This window comes from Leptosomus discolor, unplaced genomic scaffold, assembly GCF_034619465.1.
Source record: "Leptosomus discolor isolate bLepDis1 unplaced genomic scaffold, bLepDis1.hap2 HAP2_SCAFFOLD_130, whole genome shotgun sequence".
NCBI lineage: Eukaryota > Metazoa > Chordata > Aves > Leptosomiformes > Leptosomidae > Leptosomus > Leptosomus discolor.
The window spans coordinates 118,669-140,881 of record NW_028237748.1 but is presented as its reverse complement, the minus strand read 5'-3'; the positions used below and the strand labels follow the sequence as shown (position 1 = coordinate 140,881).

At 52.2% G+C, this 22,213-nt stretch overlaps 2 protein-coding genes across 2 annotated transcripts in view; both read left to right on the top strand.

Moving 5' to 3' along the window:
• Positions 1–8,053: 8,053 nt before the first annotated feature.
• LOC147413074 (coiled-coil domain-containing protein 40-like) lies at positions 8,054–18,037 on the top strand (the record flags this gene model as incomplete). Its single annotated transcript, XM_086480701.1, has 15 exons — positions 8,054–8,139; positions 8,662–8,745; positions 8,834–9,053; positions 9,888–10,042; positions 10,867–10,989; positions 11,387–11,508; positions 12,231–12,474; positions 12,582–12,764; positions 14,005–14,250; positions 14,992–15,205; positions 15,758–15,927; positions 16,052–16,143; positions 16,746–16,866; positions 17,530–17,718; positions 17,930–18,037. Coding segments are annotated over exons 1-15 (2,334 nt in total), but the record flags the coding sequence as incomplete, so codon positions are not given.
• A 2,170-nt stretch (positions 18,038–20,207) lies between these two features.
• The window catches only part of LOC147413073 (RING finger protein 17-like), a 63,703-nt gene continuing 61,697 nt past the window's right edge, over positions 20,208–22,213 (top strand). Inside the window, exons 1-4 of the mRNA XM_086480700.1 lie at positions 20,208–20,233; positions 20,377–20,542; positions 20,948–21,044; positions 21,128–21,323. Of these exons, the coding sequence (XP_086336826.1) occupies positions 20,208–20,233; positions 20,377–20,542; positions 20,948–21,044; positions 21,128–21,323 (485 nt within the window). The remainder of the gene's footprint in view (positions 20,234–20,376; positions 20,543–20,947; positions 21,045–21,127; positions 21,324–22,213) is intronic.

Genomic DNA, 22,213 nt, shown 5'->3' with positions numbered 1-22,213 from the left:
AAGGTCTTCTGGTGGTTTCGATGGCAATTCTTTTCTGCTTTTCCTAGAAATAAAGGAATTCTTTGTCTCTTAAAGGGCTAGAGCCCCAGGGATTTGAATGGCCAGCTTCTCTGTAGAGTTGCACAAGCCTTAGTCTTACTTTCTGTCAATAGGAGGTTTTCAGGTGGTTGTCCCAGCCCCAGCCATCGCTATTAATACTATGCTGTGGCGGTCACCTGTGTGAGAAGTTCCCGTTGGTTTGTGCTTTGCTCTCAATGCACTTTGTGTTTATTTTACTTTTGATATATTCAAGTTAATTGGCCAGGACTTGCAATAATCAGTCAAGTGTTGGCCTTAACTATGCAAAATACTTTTAAAGCACAGATTTTTATTCCTGGTTACAGTCTGTTTATTTCAGTTGTCCCAAGTGTTGGAATGACCACTGGAAGAGTAAGTGTTGACTGAAGAGCAGTCTGATGGTTAGGGTGTGAGAGTTCAGATTTTGGTTTTTCCATCAATTTCTACTGAGGCTTTGGAAAATGCTTCTAATATCGATAAAAATGTCAAATGAAGTAAACTCCTAATTTATAATTTGGCACAGTGCTGCACTGGTAATCTGATCTAAATGATTTGAATCTACTTTATAGCATTTTCCCTTCTTGGTCTAATTACAAATGAAAAATAGATCCTTTTCTTCATCGTCCTGAACTTTGCTCTCAACACTTCCAGGTTCTTTTGTTCTGGATGCCTGAACAAGTTTGTGTGTGTCAGTTCTTTCTTAAACTCATTGTTAGTAACCTCATCGTTATTGTTCAAAGGATTGAATGAAACCTTTCTCTCAAAAGGACCGGGAGCCAGGACAGCAAAATAATAAAACTGGCTAGAACAAAAGTGATGCCATTAGTACTGGAAATAAAATGCAAATACTTCCAAATCTGAAACACGAGAACGGGAATAGTTGTGTTCTGTGATACTGGTGTTCAGAGAGTTTTCCAGTCTCAAACTAGAGCCTCTAGTTAAGTAGTACTCTGACTGCTTTACAAAACTGAGTGCGTCCTGACAACCTTTTTATTTTGAGTGAGAGACAGTTGCAACTTTATAGTTCAACAGCCCCCAAACATTTTACTAGTTAGTGATCTTTGTGGACTGTGAGTTCAGTGCAGCGATAACTCTCCAACCGACCTTGGGGACAAAAAACTTGGATTTGTCAGTGTACTTCTGAACTTGTACAACTTCTTGATCTGTCTCCTGACACTGGATGATTAGCATGAAGTTGTTGCACGGCTTCAGAAAGACAGCCTGTCTTTTCAGTTCTTGGAAATGTCAGTGATAGTTTCTGAGGAAGACTTAAGTGCTCTTTTGAGGTGTGTCTTCACTAAGCAATGAGCAGTAGGGCTGTTGCAAAGTGTATCACACTGTTGACGTTAACACCCTGCGTGCTTTCGGATCTGGTCACGTCCAGTGACTTTAGGAAAAGTCATAGCTTGGCGTTCAAGTGCATTCCTTACTCAAGCTTGTCATGACAGGGCACGTAAGCTGACATAATGTGCCGGTAAAAGCTCTTAGAGCATCTCACTACAAAAAGTAGAATATACCACTAGAGGCACATGGCTGAACAAAACCAGTGTGGAAGGTGCAGAATCACTGAATGGTGTTTTACAAGGTTCACCTGGGTCTTCAGATTTGGTTGTTAATCTTTGGAGTTCTCCATAGGGTAACCAGCTGCAAGGGTATCTAAACACAGGGGTATAAAGCAAAGTCTGTTTTGAAAGAGATCGAGACAATCACTTCTCTGACAATGAACAGGAAAATATATTCAGTAGCTTCTAGTCCTCTCTTTTTTTCTTTTAGGGCTAGCTTCTACTATGCCAGTAGCTGTAGCATGGGAAAACAATGGTTTGGGCAGATTACCATGTGTGTATTCTGCCATCAGCGGAAAAAAAAAGACCTAATTAATGCTTATTTCTGTAAGCCCTTGGGTAAAAAGCAATAAAACCACTACAGAAAACCAACTAGTAGGGAATAAACTGGCTTCAAATGTTTACTTTGTAATAGCTTCATCAAAAGTTATATTCATATGCATAAAATGCATAAAACTACCTCTCATGGCTAATCTATAGTGTTATCCCCAAGTTTTACCTGTTACTGTGATAAGGAGACTTTGTCCTGTTCACTTACAAAGTGTACAGTGTCCTGGGAGTTAAACGGATTGTATTTCGTTTAGTTTTATCCCCTCTCCATTGCACCTTCCTTTGGCGACTATTTAGTCCAAAAAGTCTCCAGTGTGCTTTATGGGTTTTGTTTTTTTCCAGATCTGTACTACCCCGGCTTTTGTACAGAAACCCTTAGTCCCCATGGACCTTTGAGTAACGCAGTGAGATGTCTGTGTTTTGTTTGGATGTTGTTATTTCAGGTGTCAGGTTGTACTGAGGAGCTTAAGGAAGTCCTCTGGGTATCTTAAATGTGGGAAGTCCTCTGTTCTTTATTAAAGCTCTGTTATTAAATATGGAGCCTTTAAACAGATAACAGATAAAAAGCGAGGACTTACTTTGATCTGACTAAATGATGATGATGGTGGTTATTATTTTTTTTCTCAGTGCATTGGAAATGCAAGTTCTCTTCCATTCTTTAAGCAGTCCTGTTGCTTTTGATGATCCATTCCACTCAAAGGCTTAATACAGTAAGATTTGAAATATTTGTAGTGAACTTGTGTAGCTATTTGATTCCTTTTTCTGAACATGGTGATCAGTAGCCATAAATTTTCACAACCTGAATCAATGAAGTTCTGTTGGTGGAACTTTGTGTGCAGATTTGTGTAATACATGCTGTTCCTTGCCATCTTCAATTTAAGCAGGATTTTGTGTAAAGCCAAACTTCTTAGAATAATAGCAGCAATCCCAGGGGACATAAAAGAAAGTATCTTGGGAACAGAGGTAGACCTGTGTTTTTGATTTTGTTTTCAAATGAGAACCAGTTCTGTAGTTGTAGTTGCCAGGAAACATTCAACACCAAAACCAAGTCAATCCAGTAACACACTGTCTGCTTGAGCTGTCAGAGACCTTAAAACAATAGCTCTGAGGTATGAACTGACCCATTCTTAAAACTGTGCCAGTAGTGATCATAGAATGATGGAATCATTAGGCTGGAGTAGACCTCTAAGATCATCAAGTCCAACCGTTGACCTAACACCACCATGCGCACTAAACCATGTCTAGAAGCACTACATCAACACGTTTTTTGAACACCTCCAAGGCTGGTGACTCCACCACTTCCCTCGGCAGCCTGTCCCAATGCTGGATAACCCTTTCGGTAAAGAAATTTATCCTGTTGTCCAGTCTAAACCTCCCTGGTGCAACATAGAAGAATCATTTTGGTTGGAAAAGACCTTTAAGATCATCAGGTCCAACCGTTATCCTAACACTACCAAGCCCACCACTAAACCAGGACCCTGAGCACCACATGGGTGCGTCTTTGAACACCTCCAGGGATGGTGACTCCACCACCTCCCTGGGCAGCCTGTTCCAATGTCTGACCACTCTTTCAGTAAAGAAAATTTTCCTCATGTCCAATCTAAACCTCCCCTGGCACAACTTGAGGACATTTCCTCTTGTCCTATGGCTTGTCACTTGGGACAAGAGACCGACCCCACCTCACTCCAGCCTCCTTTCAGGCAGTTGCAGAGAGCAGTAAGGTCTCCCCTCAGCCTCCTCTTCTCCAGACTAAACCACCCCAGCTCCCTCAGCTGCTCCCCATCAGACCTGTTCTCCAGAGCCCTCACCAGCTTCGCTGCCCTTCTCTGGACAAGCTCCAGTACCTCCGTGTCTGTCTTGTCCTGAGGGGCCCAAAACTGCACCCAGCATTCGAGGGGCGGCCTCACCAGTGCCCAGTACAGGGGCACGATCACCTCCCTGCTCCTGCTGGCCACCCCATGGCTGACACAGGCCAGGATGCTGTTGGCCGCCTTGCCCACCTGGGCACACTGCCGGCTCACGTTCAGCCGCCTGTCGACCAGCACCCCCAGGTCCCTCTCTGCCGGGCAGCTTCCCAGCCACTCCTCCCCAGCCTGTAGCGCTGCTGGGGGTTGTTGTGGCCGAAGTGCAGGACCCGGCACTTGACCTTGTTGCAACTCGTGGAACTGGCCTTGGCCCAGCGATCCAGCCTGTCCAGATCCCTCTGTAGAGCTTCCCTGCCCTCCAGCAGATCGACACTCCCACCCAACGTGGTGTCATCTGCAAGCTCCCTGCGGGAGCACTCGATCCCCTCATCCAGCTCATCCATCAAGATGTGACACCAGAGCGGTCCCAGTGCTGAGCCCTGGGGGACACCCCTTGTGACCGGCCGCCAGCTGGATTGAACTCCCTTCACCACCACTCTCTGTGCTTGGCCATCCAGCCAGTTTTTAGCCCAGCTTGGAGTGATGATCGGAAATGTCCGAGTACTTTACTGTGTCACTGTTCATTGAGATAGAAAGTAGGACCATATCTATATACATCTTGCATTCTGAAAAATGTAGAGCCCAGACAGGCTGATAGAGTCAATAAAATGAGTAAAAGAACAGGTGTAGGTGGATATTAAACTAAACAGCTGCAAAGTCTTAGATTTGGAATTGTTTTTTCTGAAGTAAGTATTGTAAAACTTTAGACTTACTGCTATAATTATTGTCAATTCAGGATGCTTCAGTTGCAGGGCGTACACATGTTAATTGGTGATGTTTAATAGTATTTATTGCCTTGAAGAAAAACTACCTTCACTTACCTTTTCTTTTGCTTCTTTGTTGTTGGGCTTAAGGTTAACTGTGATTGGATGGCTTGAACACTTGTCAGAATACCTTTGTGTAGAAACTGGAGTCAAATAAAAAAATCCAAAGCCAACTGAAAGACTAGACGAGGTCATAGGCTTTGAGCAGGGAGGTTGGACTAGATGGTCTCCAGAAGTTCCTTCCAACCTCGACTGTTCTGTCAATCTGTTCTGTGACAGAATAACTGCATTTAATAAACCTGCCTTAACATAGGTTTATCCCAGTAATTTGTATTTCAGACTTTGTTCCTTGTTTTGTTGAAATTTTTTAACTCATTCTGTTTGTGATAAGTAGAGACACGGACAATTTAAAGTGTAAAAATCCAATGCGAATTTTATTATATTAGCAAGCGAACAAGAGCAAAGGCAGCGCTGGGCGGCCGGGGAGTCTGCGCTCCGCCAACGGCTCGCGCCTTCCCGCCTCGTGTAAGCACATTATATACAGTCTCATTTCCTGCATTCGCGATGTCGCAATCAGGTCGATACTCTGCGCATGTTCCTTCTGTTGCTGGGGGGTCTTTCTCTGCCTCCTGGTGATCCTAAGGATGAAGGCTGAAGGTCTTCCTCGTTGCCCTGTGGGTGAACTTATGCAAGAATGTGACTACTCAACCCCCTCAGCTGCGGGTCCTGTTGACTTTGCCGGATGTCCTTCGGTTGGGCTATCAAGCCTTGCGGGCACATAAATCTTCCATCCATACCTTCCCATACAGGTTTAATGAACAAAGCACAATATGTTACTTATTACACCGACCATCCACCTTCATGTCTCTGCTGATAACAGCAAAGGAAGAGGTAGATACTGGGGCAATTTGAGAGAGGACCCCCTCCCCAAAAGGAAGGCAATCCTAAATACACCCCAAGCTTTAGGGAGCCAGCCCAGAACAGCAGAAAATAAAGTTAAAATGAACTCTTTCGCATTCCGCCAGCCCCCAGCCGGCAGCACACCGAGCGCCTCGGGGCTCCGGTGGGAAGGGAAGACAAAGAGCGGGATAAAAGAAAATGGATGCGTCCCCGGGGTGCTGGGCAGCGTCCCGGGTGCCTCGTCCCCGCAGCTCCCCCCGCCCGGACTCCAGCCCTCGGCGCCGTTACCTGCTGCCCCGCACCGGGGCTGGCGCCGCCAGGGCGGCCGGGACGCCGCGGGCCCCCCCCCGGGCCCGGCGGGCTGAGGTAGTGCGGGCCGAGCGCCCCCCCCACAGCCCCCCCCCCCATCTCCACGAGCCGAGGTGGTGCGGCCCGCGTTCCCCCCCCCTCCACGGGCTGAGGTGGTGCGGCCCGGCGCGCTCACGTGACCGGGTGTTGCTGTGTCGCCTGGCAACGGGAACACGGGAACATGGCGCAGACGGCGGCGGGTGAGTGCGGGGCTGGGCCGCGGCCGGGCCTTGAACCGCCCGGCCCTCGGCCGCCCGGCCTCCCCGGCCCCGCGGGTGCCCGTGCCCAGCCCCGCGGCGGCCTGCAGCTGGCGGGCCCCGGGGAGCTGGGCTGGTTCTCACTCTTCCCTCCGCTCTGGTTGCAGGCACAGGCCATCCCCAGCCCAGCAATATGGAGGAGGCCGCCGGTGGCGCAGCAGAGGGCTCTGGGGTGGAATCCGGCTCCGCTGCGCGGAATATCGTCCGAGTTCCGTTGCCTCTTGCTATGGAGGTGATTTCCTTCAGAACGTTCGCGGGGCAGCATGGTGTTCCTACGCTCTCCTTGCAGAGTGATGGCTTCGTGGAAGCAGTTTCAATAGGGAGAAGTAAAACAAGGGAGCGGTTGTTGAAGTCTTGCCCTGCCTATTAAAAAAACCAAGTTAAATGTAGTTGTAGTTCTGTGTGTCAGCAGCGTCCTGAAGCATGTGCTTCTCACTCAGCTCCCAGATGGCTGTAGGCATGTTAAACGGGAGGTTGCCCCCATCTCACAGACACACGTACGGGGGCTGTGTTCGAGGTTGGTGGTGCTAAGTTTTTTTTGTCTGTTGGTACTGCACGATATTTGAATTTGGCAAATGATGGTACGGGATAAAACGGTGTCTCTTTAAAAAGAAGATAATAGTTTGGCTACATGTAGCACCAGCTGGAGGACTAAAATCCCTAAGGGCATTTTTTTAAAAAATAGACGTGAGCCAGAGACACATCTGAAATTAAAAGTGGTGTGTAGAATTTTTGTCAGGATCTTTACCGTCTTCATGCTGCCTGGGTGACTGTTCTTGTGAACGAGATTAAACTTCAAAATTAAACTCCCATGACAAAAAGCAGTTGTTACAGCACCGTAGCATGAGCATTAAACCAAATGCACAACCTGCTGTAACGCTGCTGTTCTGCTTTTTGCCTGTGTGTGTGCTAGGCAGTAGAGGCGGAGAATGGGAGCGACAGTGAAGAAGAAGGGTCCGTTCCTCTGCAGGACCAAAAAGAGACATTTCCACCAGCAGAAAGAGGAGCTACAGAGCTGTTTGTTAGTTCTGCAGAGGTGAGACACTAACAACACACACAATCTTATTCACAGAAGGCATGGCCGGTATTTGTAACTTCAAATTCTCCTGGGGCGGTTTTGTTGCTGCCAACACAAACCCGACCAGAACTGAACAGAGAGAAGCTAACTGGTCAGGCACAAAGTCTACAAAAGCTGTGACAGAGCTGGAGAGGTTCCTCTGTCGTGCTGCATGTGGGTAAAGGTGGTTTTTGAATCGGCAGAGGCACAGCTTTGCCAGTGTATCTGTGGGCTGAGTTTAGAACAAGGCCCTCTTGCCGATTCTGTGTCTGCATCGTTCTTGTCTCGTGGTGACAGAAACAAGCAGATTGTCAGGGCAGACTGAAAAGCTGTTTCAGGTGGTGGATTTTACGTTTCAGAAAAAATCCCCTGAGACTTTCTTGGACAAAGTCGAATTAGACAGTTGTCCTCCTGCGTTGGGTGACATGGAGCAGCCAGTAACCGAGAGAGAAAACCCTCCCCTTCCTTCAGGAGCTCCTCAGCAGGTGTCTGCGTGGTCAGCGGAGCGGAACAGCTGCACAGAGTCAGGTATCCTTCAGTCCCTTGCTAACAGTACAACACTCCATACCACCCGTCAAGCACAGTTTCTAGTTTTCTCCCTTTCTCGTCATTGTTAGTCCAACTGGAGGCACAACGCTTTGAAATCTAAGCATTTTCTTTGTCTTTTTCTTCTCTCTTTTTTTTTTTTTCCTTGGGGGGTGGGGTCCAGGTGACATTGGAGAACCCATTTCTCTCTGCTCAGAGACTGCCTTTGAGCAGTTGGATCAGCTCACCAGTGAGCATGGTGACCAAAGGCGGGAACAGACATGCCAGCAGCGTGGAGCTGAGGGGCACGAAATGAGTGGAAGAAGTGAAGAAACCGTAGAAGAAACAGAGCTGGTTGTCTTGGATCTAGAACATGTGAGAAGTCCTCCAATCTTGTCGTTCTTCTTCGCAGACCTGCTGTTTTTATTTGTATGAAATACACAAGGTAGATTGTCAGCAGCGGCTCAGCCATAGGCTGAAACCACGTGTTTAAAACAGGCTTTTGCAGAAGTACTGACTTCTGAGCGTGTCTGCTCCCTCAGGGTTAACCCCAAACGGGAGGCTCAGGAGGGAGCCGTGTAGTGGGTAAATCTGATACTCCTCAGTGCTCCTGAAAGAGAAGTACTGTCAGCAAGAGCGAGGGGATGGGCTCTCAGAGGCAGCTCTTCTGATGTGTTTCTGACTTTCAGATATCCTCAGTAGTGGCTTTCTGCTGTCAACAAATACCCACTATGTAACTCCTCTCACTCGTTACAGTGAGCGTAGCTAAAGGAAGAATGCAAGGGTCTGTGGCAGAAAATACGCTGTGTTATTTAACAGCGGGGGCAGCAGTAAGGTTTCTTCATAATTTCTTTACACAAGTACGTTGACTTGTATCAATGTCATACTTCTTGACAGCCTCTGATGAGAAGATTCCAGGCTGCCCTGAAGAGTCACCTCACTAAGCAGATGGAAAAAGTGAGCCTAGAGCTTCAGGAACTGGTACGTGGCATTCTTACTTTGCCTTCCCGCAGCAGCCCACCCCTGCCCGAGCTGAAGCCAGGTAACTGGTTTCCTCTTGTGTTTGCAGAGGGCAGCAGCGAAGAAGGGGCAAGCAGAGAGGGAAGAGCTTGGGCTGGTTCTTTACGGAGCGCAGCAGCAGCTGGCCCGCCTGCAGCTGGAACTGGAGAAGAGCCACGACCGCCGTTCTCAGGTGGCCACAGCACGTCAGCAGCTGGAGGAGGAGCTGGAGGGCCTCAGGCTTACTTACAAGCAAATGTGTCAGAACACACACGATGAACGCCAGAAAGGTGACCGAGGCAGCCCTTGCCAGGTTTCCTGGCTCTAGTACTGTGTGGAGAAAGGGATTTATTTGAATCCAAGTCAAGCATTGGATTGAAAAATACAGTAACATTGATCAGGAATCAGGCACTCGCTGAAACCTTTCACAGGTATTCCTGGTTGTTTCTAAGACCGTGTGGCTACCTTGTACTTCTGAGAAGGTCTTTAGGACTAAAACTGTTCCGGGCAGATGGGCTGCTCTGTGACTTAGAAGGAGGAAGATCCTGTCGCTCTGTTACGTTTGCCTGTGTCTCTGTAAGGGTGTGACGAGATCGCAAAGGTCGTGGGTCGTGAGGGGCACGCGGGAGCCTGAGAGTGCCATCCGTGTGGGAACCCGTCCCAGCCAAAGAAATGGACTTGACTCATGCTGGTTGTGCTGCAGGCCTGTGGGTAGGGGACAGGAAAACAACTGTGATGGCGAGGGTAGCTCAGCGTAGGATAAACTGCCTAGAAAGGTTTGGCAGGTTGCTGAAAAAAATAGAGAAGCGTTCAACAGACTGAGAAAGAGACAGTTCTGTTTTGGGGCAGAGGAGTGGAGTCACAGCCTCCTGAGGCCGCCCCTTCTTTGATCTCCTGGGCTTCTGAGTGCTGGGAAGCAATGAATTGCTTACCAAGATATTAGCTGTGCTTGTGGAGCTGTACTCCAAAGCCGATGCAAATTCACATTTCAGGGGGGCTGATTTGGCTGGTCAGTGTGCGAATTTGGCTTTGGGTGTTTCTGTGTTTCTTTCCCTTTTACCTCTGTTTAAAGTGTGTCTTACAAACATACTTTTCTGTAAATATTTTTCCCCCTGCCTCCCCAGTCTCTGCAATGCAGACCCAGGTTGAAAACTTGGCCTTGCACCTCTTCTACGTGCAGAACACGGCCCATATGCACCATAATATTTTACTAACGAAACGGTCGACAAAGAGGGCTGAGCTGGAGAAGGCCCAAGCTGACGTGGAAAAGAAAAAACAGGTATCAAGTAAAACTCTCTTCTTTCAAATAAATAAATGAATTCAGGTGACAGCTAGCGGCGAGTCTCGGAGGACGTGCTGCCTTGGCAGAAGGAAGGCTGTAGTGAATATACAGACACCATGGAAGGTGCGTGGGGATATTTTCCCCAAATAATTGAAAATGAGAAGAATCCCCACCACCAAGATAGTGGCATGTACTGAACAGAATTTTTTTATGAGCCTTATAATAGGAAGTAGTAATCAGTAGTGATCACTCTTCACGCAGGCAACGGGGGTGTGGGGGCAGAAAGATATTTAGCAAAGAAGTATCATATGTTGAAGTCTGGAGAATTGCTCTGAGTCCCAAGGAAGAGCGAACTTGGAAGGTGAACTGAGCGGTCGGTGTGCTGGAGCTCCCTCTGCTGCCTCCTGCTTGCAGCAGGACACCAACTAATTACTGTTGATGCAGAATTGCGGGCAAACGGTTGAGATGGAATGGGTTTAGATGGTTTTTAACAAAGGATTTTAAACCATAAATTATCAAGATTCCCAGCTGCTGGAGAGGTGGCGCAATGTAACCCATGCTGGCAGGGATGAATGCTGCTTCAGATCTGAAGGACCAATTTCCTACTGTGGGTGGAACGATAAAAACCAGCAAAGAAGGTTTTGTTCTCTTGAAAATTGTCACTGCTGCATTCAGGAGTCGTTTGGATAGGAATGGAAGAGTTTCAGTAGGAATCAAAGCTAACTGAATTCATTTTCAGCCCAAGTTATTGCTGTAGAATTTAGTTGGTTAAGCCTGAGATTATGTTACTCATCCTGAGCTGTTTGGCTCTGCCTCTCTAGGATCTTCTGGTAGACCGCTTGACCCGGAAAGCCTACGAGCTGCAGGAACAGATTGCTCTGTTCGAAGCTCAATTTGTGGCTCAGGCAGAGGACACAAAAGTAACTCGGCAAGCAGCAAATGAGGTAGGAGAATGCTTTTTTTTTGCTTCTGGTTAATATTTCCCTCTGGAAGGACCGACCCCGTTGGCTCATGCTCACGTGGTAGCTACAGTGTAGGACAGAGTTGTATGATCAGTTCCTGTTTGGAGGAATGAAGACTTTTTTGTTTTGGTTTGTTTTGTCTTTCCCTTTGTCCTCAAGAATTGCCTATAAATCACTTCCTCCCCCACCCTCTCTGCATTTTTTTCCTTGCAGACCTATGCTCTGTGGTCGGGGGTGACCATAAACCAGAGGCACGTTAGCTGAAGCTGTTCCTGCCCAGCGTATTATGAACACACACCAAAAAAAAGGCATTGTAACGTGAATTTGGTTTCCCAGCCTAGTATAGATTTATCCTGTCTACAAATCCTCTCTCCCCCAGGCTTGTATGGAGGTTCAGGCTATTAACATGGAGAAAAAGCGACTGATGAACCACTGGAATAGCAGCTTGGCGGGAATGAAGCAGAGAGATGAGGCCTATATCGCCACCCAAGCGCTGCTGAGGTACGGTATCTGAGAACAGTCCCAGGAGAGACCTCACACGGGTTGGACGGGAGGGATGCTGAAAGGGGCAGTGCGTCTCCAGTTTATTGCTGCGCGTGTAGGATATGTCAAGCAGAACAAGTTTGCTGCTCTGAAGCACGTAGTAAGGTTAAAGGATAGGAAGCACAGTTCTTCGTCACTATTCTGTATCCAAAACACAACTCTCCCCCAAAATGTGTGGGGTTTTTAAAGCTGTTTAGAGTTTTTCTGTTCATATTTTAGTCCTTTAGAAGAGTTCCTTCACCTTTGCAACATCTCTCAATCCAAAGAGCTAGACTTCAAGAGGGATTTTACCTGTCGCTCTCAGTTAGGGTTTTGTGATGCCTTCAGAAATCATCAGGAAAACCGTCCTGTTGTTGCCAAAGGAAGCGCTTATTTGCTCTGGAGTCAGCCTGGCTGATTGCCTGCAATGTGCTTTGATGGTGGCATCCTGGTAAGAGTGGGGGGTGGGGACAGGACTGAAAGCGGGAATTAATTTTCCTACGTACGTTTGCTTTTCAGTCTTCTGTCTCCATCCATCTTCTGATGACTCTGCACTGTCACAGCAGGGTGGCCTTTGTAAAGATCTTCCTCCTTGGTCTGTTGTCGCTGCAGTAGCGTGTTTGAAAAGAGGAATTTGTAGATGACTGTTCAGCGCGTGAGTCTACCCCTGTGGTGATTTTCCATCCTCTTTGCCTCTCCAGCAAGTACAGACATGACCTCAAGTCCCTAGAAACGGACATCCATGGCTGTAGGAAGTCAATCAGGAAGGAGGAGGAGAAGAATGAGTTGCTTGTCGCCATCCTGAGCCGTTCACAGAACGATGCCAACATGACAAAGAAGCTGATTGCCCAGTGCCTTTCCAGGCAGGAGGCCTTGAAGGTGGAATCTGGCACCTACGCTCGCGTTCTCCACGAGACAGAGCAGGCCCTCAACAGGACCAGGATGGTGAGGAGAGTTACTTGGAAGAAGAACCTTTCAAATCAGACACAGATGTTTAATCCCCTTCCCCAAACAGTTGTAGTGACCCTGTCTCCTGTCTTTCCTGCGTTTAGGATCAAGCTGCTTGTCTGAATCAGTTGCTGTCCATCAGTAAGGACATAGAGAAAGGAACTGATGCCAAAGTGCAGATGGAGAACGAAATCATGGCAAAGCTTCAGGACCAGATGGTGTCCAGCAAAGCCACAAACCACTTCTCGCAGCTGGCTGCAAAGCTCCGTAGGAGAAAAACAGACCTGGTGTGTTATCTCTTCCGTTTGGGAGGGCGGGGGAAGGAAACCGCCCTGAGCGGTGTTTCTCAAGTGTGTTTCGTCCGCGCCTTCGTTCTGCTTTTCAGATCTGCAGTTGAAGGTCTGCTGAGTTTGTGACTTCAGTTTGGTTCTTCCAGTGCTCTTATTGCGGGATTCTGGTGTACGCGAGAGGGTTTGGCCAAAAAGGCCTTGACACATAATGTACTGTTCTTTCTTTACTTAAAAAACGGGACAGAACGATGAATTCTGGGAGTTTTTACCATAAAGTAGTACCAGTTCTTATGTATTGGAGGAAGACAGTGGATATGTAGTACTGCTGTACTCCACATTGAACTAACCTGTATCTCTGTCCGGCATCATGGAATGCGATACAGGCCTGCTCTCGTTCCTGAGTGAGGATTACAGCCCAAGGAGCAATCGAACCAGACCCACAGTTCTTTGTGGCACGATCAGTTGCTCTCTTTGGGAGTGTGTAACTGGAACAGATAGAAAAACTAGAAGATTCAGCGTAGTGTTTGTGGTGTTGAGTTGTGTGGGCTGGCACTAACAAGGCACCCACACCTCTGTATTTCTGCGGGTTACTTCAGCCTGGCCCTGGGATTTTTAAATCGGGGGCATTATCTTGAGCAAGAGGAAGAGTTCCAGGGCTGGCTTCCGTTGTGAGAGAGGGGCCCCCCGCCCCCTTCCCACAGGCACACCAACAAGCGGACACTCGCGTTGTCTCCCATCAGCACCTGCGGTGCACGGCTGGATGTAGCCAGAGAGTCGTGGCTGCTGGCGGCGCGGGGGCAGCAGAAGTCACCCGGCTGCATTCGCGCTGCGCTCAACAGGCACCCGCCTTTCTGGCTGCTGCGGTGGTGGTTCGGTGAGGGACGTGTTTGTCGGGTGTGGTGGAGAATGTCCTGCTCCGGTGAGCCGGGCAGCTGGAGACACCCAGGCAGGGCAGGTAACTGCAGAGGTGATGAGCGCGGCCTCTTAAAGGCTTTGGGATGTTTGGGCTCCTTCATGCTCTTCAGCAGCCTTATGGCAGAGGTAAATGTTGGTATCTCCGTCAGGAGATGGAGAAACAAAGGTACAGAGCGGGTAAGTGGCTGGCTCGCAGCTTGTGGCACAGACCTGGGAGGAGAATCTAAATCCCCTGACTCCTGTGCCTCGGGAAGCGGGCGTTCCAAATCAGTGGGCTGCTGCTGGTGACAGTAATTTGTTTTCTGTCTGTTGGCGTTCCTAGGAGCTGCATTTTTCCAAGGTTGAGAATGATGTGGCCCAGGTTATTCTGAATGCAACTCATACCAGCTGCAGGCTGACAGTTCTCCAAAACACACTTTGTCAGCTGGACAAGGAAGTAAAAAATACCTGTGACCTGATCAGCTGCAGGGAAAGCGAGATTGCAAGGTGCAGTCTCCTGACCGAGAACAGGCAAGCGGTGCTCAGCCAGTACAACAAGAGGTTGGAGAAGATTCTTGCGCGGCAGGGGGTATGTACATTCCCATTTCAGTCCCAGGCTTGATTTTATTCTTTGTGGTGACCAGAGGTGCCCCTGATAAATGTAACTGTGTAAGTGCTGAGTAGTTAAAACTTTCAGGCATCAGTATAGAGGTTTAAAAGCTGCACTAGTTAATGTAAATGTTTACGTCTGTCAAACAGCTCTTAGTGCACGGGGGGGAGGAGCTGGCATGAGGGAATTGTGAAATGAGGGTGTGCCCAGCACAGATTTCTACAGGGAGTTGTCTGCGCCCGATGAAAACGTTGAATGACATCAATACTCTGGGAGTAACTAGGGTCTCATCAGAAAACCTGCAAATCCTGACAAGGGGCGAATGGAGCAGGCGGGGTGATGTAGATCACTTGGTGCTTGGCCCCATTCAGCTGATAGATACCCAGGTCTGCCCCTGGCACCGTGAGCTGCAAGACCTTTATAGAGCCCAATGCAAGAATGAGTGCTGTGGCAGACTCTTGGACACCCAGGTGTGCCTGTTGTAGGAGCTTAGGAGGCCCCTCTCGCCCCAGAGCCTGAGAGCTGTTCGGGCTTCCCTTGCATTTGTTCCCGTGAGGTCAGGAATGATTGGTCCCATCCAGCTCCTGGGAAATAGAGGCACAAAGGAAGTAACAGTATAGCGGAAGTATTCGGTAGGCATCTCAGCAGCTGGACCGGCCTTCTGCAAAAAGTGCTTCAGCAGCTTCTGCCTGATTAATCCCCAACCTTGCCCTCATCCAGGGTCAAGAACTGGGGCCACTGGAAATGGAGATCAACAAGCTGTCCAAGCAGATAGAAGAATATCACTCTGAGGTGATGACGCTACAAAAGCACTGGCTCAATCAGCAGCAAGAGCTGGTCAAGTTAACACACCAACGGGAGGAACAAGTAGCCTCCCTGGATACGTTAAAGAAACGGATCACAGTAATGCAGCAGAAGAAAGTGCGCAGGGAAAGTAGGTCATTCCCCAACTCTTTTTAAAACGTTCAGCTGTGAATGGAGGAAAAAGGGAGCGAGGGCTTACGGACGGGTGAGCCAGACCTTCACCAGAGAATGCGCCGTGCTCCTACGTCCATGTGAGCAGTAACGCAGGCGGCCCCAGCGCTGCTCTGGGGCTACGAGCCAGGCACCTCTGCTGCTCTGCCTGGCGTTATTCCCTGTCCCGACTGATCCCGCTGCCTTAACGGGCACAACCGAACCGAAGTGGCCGTGTCACGTGCTACACTTCTTAAATAACGTTTGCAAGTAGTTGGTGGGTAAATGTCCCCACCACGATGGCGCTTCCCTTGGCTCAAACCAGCTCTTTTCCACAGCAGTCTCCTTCAAAACCGTATTTGGGTTTTGGGCTTGTGGAAAAACGGTTTGGCTGGGTACGTGGGACGCAGGTGGCTCTGCAGGCAGCGTTGTCTGGTCTGATGGCAGTCTGTCACGCCTTGCCTGTGTTCCACCTGCTGCTTGTGGGAATTTTAAGACTTTTTTTTTTTTTTTTTTTTCTGTTCACCTGTAGATGAAATTCAGCAGGAAACAAAAGAGCAGAAAGACATCGAACGTCACATGAGGAACATGTCCAATGACTTGATAAAGCTGAATGTGTTGATCCACAAGAACAGCAGCAGCTTCGAGGAGCTGCAATATGGCAACACGATCACCGAGAACGAGTTTGTGCGCTCTCTCAAGGTACAGACATCTCATTTCCAGGTCTCAGCCTCCCGTGCAGATCGGAGGCAGACAGTGACCGTGTAAATCTTTCTTAGTCTGACCACGTTGTGTTGTCTGACAATGTTATGCTTCCCAAACCTAGGCAGCAGAAAAAGAGTCGGTTGAGATGCAGGAGAAGCACAGTCAGCTGACTGAGGAGAAGGAAAGACTCCTAAACAGCCTGGTGGAAGCAGAGTAGGTACCAGAGAGGTTCTTGCTTTGTGCCACCCTCTTTGAATGTAGGTGTCCATGTCACCTTTCCTCTCTGCTCGTCGAACTGAACCAGCAACAGCAAATGTGCTTCTGTCCTTCTCGGAGAAGATGAAAGGAGTTTCATGGATTTTGGGGCGCAGAAGCTGAAAGGTGCTTTAGCTGTCTCTGCAAGCAGCGAGAGCCGTGAGGATGTCGGCTTTAACAGTTCCAGCAGGCTCGTGCTGGACGTTGCTGAGATCTGTATGGGGTGACTCTGCCTGCGCTCTCCTCCGCCAGTCACTCGGAGCGAGCGTGCTGCGCTGGGCAGCTCACTGGGGTCCACCAGCCCCCGGCAGCCTGGGCACGCTTGTTGTTAGTCACCGTGCCACCACCGTGCCACGTTGTGGATGGCGGAGCTCCCTGTCTGGTTCCACGCTGCTCCTGGCTGCCCTTTTACGTGTCCCACATGCAAACCCTCAGGTTCTGCTGAACCTTCAGCTCCATGTTCAGGACTGAGCTCGGGAGCGTGCTGCCACGCGTGCACAGGGAGCGAGCGTCCTCTCGGGCGCTGACAAAGGTGCCGCTTTCCCTTTCTGTCACTGAAGGCATCAAATCCTGCTGTGGGAGAAGAAGATCCAGCTGACGAGAGAGATGCGTGCGGCGGTGGAGTCTGAGTCAGGGCACGGCGAGCTCCACGCCATGAGAACAGAGATTCACAGGATGCAGGTGAGCCCCGGGGGAGGAGCACTGGGGAGGGGAAGCTGCACACGATGGATTCAGCTTCGGCGTTGCTGAAGGCAGGAGATGAGAAACGGGCTGGGGAAGCAGCATTGCCAGGCCACAGCAATGTTGGAAATCGTACACCCTCCAGCTGGGCTGAATGAAATACATCCAGCGTGCGTGCTCTTCGTGCCTTCCTTGCGCCTGCCGTGTAATGGGCTGCAGCAGAGTCTAGAGACACCTGAGAAATCTATTTAAAACATAATATGTTTGCCACCTTATGCCGTGACCCCAATTTATAAGCAAAGGAATGTTGATGACTAAATATTGCATCATCTTAATCACTGGTTAGGGAAGCCTTCTGTCTTCTGGCAAAGCAACTCTTCCCTTTTGTTCCCAGGTTACTTTACTCTTCTGCTTTTCCTATTGCTAAGGAGTTCCGGTGAAACCTTTTGAAGATTACTTTAGACGAGTTGATAATCCAGCCCTTTGCTTTCTAGATCCACACAGGGCAAACCGGGTTTGGGTTTAGAGCAAATTTGGCTTGCCAACGCTCACGTGTCACGTATGTCTGGTTTATGTGGAGGGGATGTGCCGCACAGAATCGGTTCGGTGCCGTTTGTGAACATTGGTTACTTTCAGCCTATTTCATATCTTGACACACGGCAGGTCCGCTATGGCCAGCTGATGAAGCAGCAGGAGAAGATGATTCGTGATATGGAGGCATCTGTTTCTCGCAGAGAGGTGATAGCGCTTCGTGGAGAGGGTCAGAACAAAAGAGACAAGAAGCTTGTCCCCAAGAGCGTCTTCCACTGCAAGAAACAGGAGCTGAGAAAGAAGATCAGCAAAGCCCAGAAGGTGAGCGAGCAGAGCAGGGCTGCAGGAGTTCACCGGGGCTGTAAGGAGCACCAGGGTGGGCTGAGCGCAGACACGCGGGGTGTCGGGACACAGACGGGACAGGCTTTGGAGGCTCCTTAAAAAACCCCACAGGAGAGTTCTGGGGAGATGGCTGGGAGTGCAGCTGGACGAAGAACCACACTCTGCCCTTTCCTTCTCTTCCGTTTGCCAGAACATTCAGGACTGCAACGCAACCCTCCTGGAGCTGGAGAGCGCCCAGGCGTCCCTCGGTGCCGCCTTCTTGGAAAAGCAGCGAGAACTGCGCAGGCTGGAGCCTGAGTGCGACGGCCTCGATGCAGACGCAGAAGCTCGTCGGAACAGGAAGCGACGGGTGAGCGGCTCCGCTCCCTGGAGCTCGCGAGCCCGACGGGACCGGCTGCTTTCTCCTGGTGCCAGCTCCCCATCTCCCTGTCTCGCCACCATCCTGAACTGAGTGTGCTTGGCATTTTAGCGGCACTTTAAGTTGACTGAGCACACCTTGAGGGCTCATGGGGGTCCTGAATTTGGGCTGCAGTTGTACTCTTAGCGAGGCAGCATTCACCTGGAGACATCAGCCTGAAGGACATGGTTTGTGTCTTGAAAATACCCGGTCACAGCTCTCCTCTGTGAGTGCTTTCTGGCTGCTCATATGTCACAGATTTGAGAGCCAGCTGAAGGTCTTGAATGGCCTCCTGCAAAGGTTGTAAGTTGGTCAAACTCTGTCCTGGCGAGGGTTGCCCTGTGCATGCAGGTATTTCTCTGGTTTATGGAATTCTGTGATGAACATTTAATTTTTTTTTTTTTTTCTATTAGCTGACGTGTAGATGTGGTGCTTAGGGACACGGTTTAATGGTGGACTTGGCAGCGTTAGGTTCATGGTTGGACTCAATGATCTTAAAGGTCTCTTCCAACCTAACCACTTCTCTGGCTGTACCCGTTAGCAGCTGTTCTGCCGGTACAAGGGGGACTTGATAGCCCTGTCCCTCTTCAGAAGCCCTTCCCTTTCAGAATGTGATGGTTCCAGTACCGGTGACAAAAGTCACCTGCCTTTCTTAGTGCTTTTCTCTCTGCGGCCTGCTGTCAAAGCAATTTCTGTTGTTGCTTTCCTCAGAACCTTTTGGAGATCGTGTCCTACCAGACTCGCCGGAAGCACCTGCAGGCGCTGAAGGAAGGGACGTACACTCCCCTGTGCCGCACGGAGCAAGCCTGGAGAAATGAGCACCAGAAACTGCGCCACCGGCTCCAGACCATCGATGCCATCGTCCAGCAGATCCAGCAGGACCATCCCCAGCACTACCGGACTCTCCAGTGGCTCAGACAGTGCTTGGGCTCCAGGCTGGGCTCGCAGGAAGCCTGACTGCCACCAACCCCGTCCATGTAACCCTCAGCTCTTGTTCTGCTGGAGCCTGCAGGCTTTGTAAATAAACAAATATCTAAAAACTAAGTCTGTGTAGCAGGTAGTGGTCACCAAAGCTGTAGCAGTGCAACTGATTTTTGTTTCCTTGGCTGCACAAGGGTGGCTTCATCCCTCCCCCTGGCCTGGGGCGCTGGGGGCAGCCGCCCCCTTCCCCTCCGGGCCCCCCCTCTCTCACCGCCTTTCCCTGCAGCTCCGGGAGGCGGAAGGCCCCGGCCCCGGCGGGAGAAGGCGCCCGCCCGCTCCCGGGGCCGGTCCCGCCCCGCAGACGCCTCCGTGCCGTGGGGCCGGTCCCGCCGCGCCTGCTGGGAGGCCGGGCCGGGCCGGCGGGGCCATGGCGGGGCCGGGGCTCCCGGCCGCGCTGCTGCTGCTGGCGCTGCTGGGCTCCGCCGCGGCGGGCAGCCCCGGGGCCGCCGGCTGCCAGGTGCCCCCGGGCGAACGCTTCGACTGCGGCCCCGAGCGGCTGCTGTCGCGGGCGGACTGCGAGGAGCGGGGCTGCTGCTACGCACCCGCCGGCTCCGGCTCCAGCCCCGGCTCCAGCCCCGGCCCGCCCTGGTGCTTCTTCCCCAGCGGCTACCGGAGCTACCGGGCGGAGAACCTGACGGCCACCGCCACCGGCTCCGCCACCCGGCTCCGCCGCGTCGCCGCCAGCTTCCTGCCGGGGGCCGTGGGCAGCTGGCGGCTGGACGTGGCGCTGGAGACCCCCACCCGCCTCCGCTTCACGGTGCGAGCCGGCCCCGGGCCCGGTGCCCCGGTGCTCCGGACCCCCCCGCTGACACCCCCCCCCTCCCTTCTGTCCCCGCAGCTGCGGGACCCGGCCCGGCAGCGGTACGAGGTGCCCCTGGCCACGCCGCGGGCGAGCGGCCGAGCCGCCTCCCCGCTCTACGGGCTGCAGATCAACCAGGATCCCTTCGGCCTCGTCGTCTGCCGGCAGCGCGACGGGCAGGTCCTGTAAGTGCCCGTCCTGCCCCGAGCCTTCCCGAAGGGATTTGGTCTGGAAGCGGGTCCTGGCCCCAACCCCAGCGGTGCGTGGGACGGAGCAGGGATGCGGCAGGGGATGGCGGTGACAGCAGTGGGGTGGCGGTCAGCGGCTGCGGGGGCTTTGCTTTGAGCCCCTCTGCGGTTCGGTGCCTGGGAAGGGAAGCAGGAGTCCCAGAGATCAGTCGAAACCGGGCTGCTGGGCACCGCTGGGGCTGTTTGCCGGAGTCTCCCTTTCTCTCCAACAGGCCGAACACCACCGTCGCGCCCCTCTTCTTCGCAGACCAGTTCCTGCAGATCTCCACCTCTTTGCCCTCCCATTTCATTTCTGGGCTGGGGGAGCACCAGACGCCGCTGGTCCTCGACACGGCATGGACCAGGGTCACCCTCTGGAATCGGGATATGGCGCCTGTGGTACGGAGCGGGGCTGAGGGAGAGGGAGGTGGCTCATCTGCGCCTGTGGGGGTGGCCCTGCAACCTCTGACATCTTGTTTGGGGCTGGGGAAAGGCATCGGTGGCTGTGGAGCTCTGGGACCTGGCCTCAGCCCTGGGCAAGCCCGTGGGACCGTTGTCCCCAAGTCAGGCTTTGTCCCCCCTGGGGCTCTTGTTTGGCTCAGAAGCCGCTTTCCCTGACACGGTCCAGGGCTCTTGTTTGGGGCAGAGCTCTGCTGACTCAGGCAGTGTCTGGGGCTGCAAGCCCTGGCTTTGCACCCCGAGCCGTGACGGTGCTTCTGGCCAGTGGCAGGCAGGTGGTGGGGTGGGTGCTGTGCTGGGGCCTCCAACGGAGCCTCACCCGCACTGCGCTGTGCTCTACTCCAGCCCCAGGTCAACCTCTACGGCTCCCACCCTTTCTACCTGGTGATGGAGGACAGCGGTTCGGCTCACGGCGTCTTTCTGCTGAACAGCAACGCGATGGGTGAGTCCCATGGAGGTGCTGGGCATGGGCTTGGCCCACGTCCCCATCCTCAGCTTGTTCCTCCGGCGCTCGTGCTTCACCAGATGTGCTCCTGCAGCCCAGCCCGGCCCTGACCTGGCGCACGACGGGCGGGATCCTGGACTTCTACGTCTTCCTGGGCCCTGACCCCAAGAGCGTGGTGCGGCAGTACCTGGACGTCATCGGTAGGGCCGAGCCACGGGCGGGGGGCACGGGTGCTCCTGGGATGGCTCTGCCGGGATGCTGCGTGGCCCGTCTGAGGTGAGGGCTGGGGCTGCCCCTGAGGTGAGCGAGGCCCTTGGGTGGGTGACGGGGTGTCTTCTGCCTGCTGGCTGCCCGGGGGTGGTGGGTGGGAGCTCCAAGCCGGAGCCGGGCCGGCTGGGGCATCCCCGGGGGTGACCTGAGGGCTGGGCAGGGGAAGGAGAAGGAGACAGACCCCCCATCACAGGCACTGGGCACCCCGACTTCCAGAGCCCCCCTGATCCCCCCCAGCCCCGCTCCCCCCCTGCAGCTGCCCCGTCCCCAGCCCCTCCCCTGAGGCCTGTCCCGCAGCCCCAGGCTGCCCCACGGCCTGTCCTGGCAGCGGCGAGCGGGGCCTCGGGCAGGCCCAGGGCTCTGTTAACCCAGGGGCCTTCAGCAGCAGTGCGGGGAAGGAGCGGGGTCTGCAGGAGCGGCTGCAGCAGGAGGGGCTCCGGCCTGGGGCTGGCTGTGACAGTCACGGTTCTTTCCCTCTGCCAGAGGCCGTGCCAGGGGCTCGGTGGTCTGTTCCTGCCCTGGGGATGTCGTCAGCTGCATCCAGCTCAGGCTGAAGCTGAGGAGATGGGCAAAAGGAAAAGTGGCTGGAGAAGGACACGAAGGGGATCCGGCTGCGAGCTGCCCCCAGCTGCAGACAAGAGACAGCCGGCCTCTCCGCGTGAGGAAGGGTCCCTGTGAGTAGTCCTCAGCAGAGCTGGTCACCAACATGCACCGCGGGGCCTGTGTGCGTAACCAAAGCACGGTACAGCCATGTAGTGTGTGTGTGTGTGTGTGCACGTGAGGCTGTGTATGTAGGAAGCCTCAGATTGTAAGAGCTGAGAGAGGCAGAGACAGAAGTGTCTCAACAATAAAATGCTCCCAGCAGCACCAAGAGCGGGAGCGGCAGTGAGTCCTGG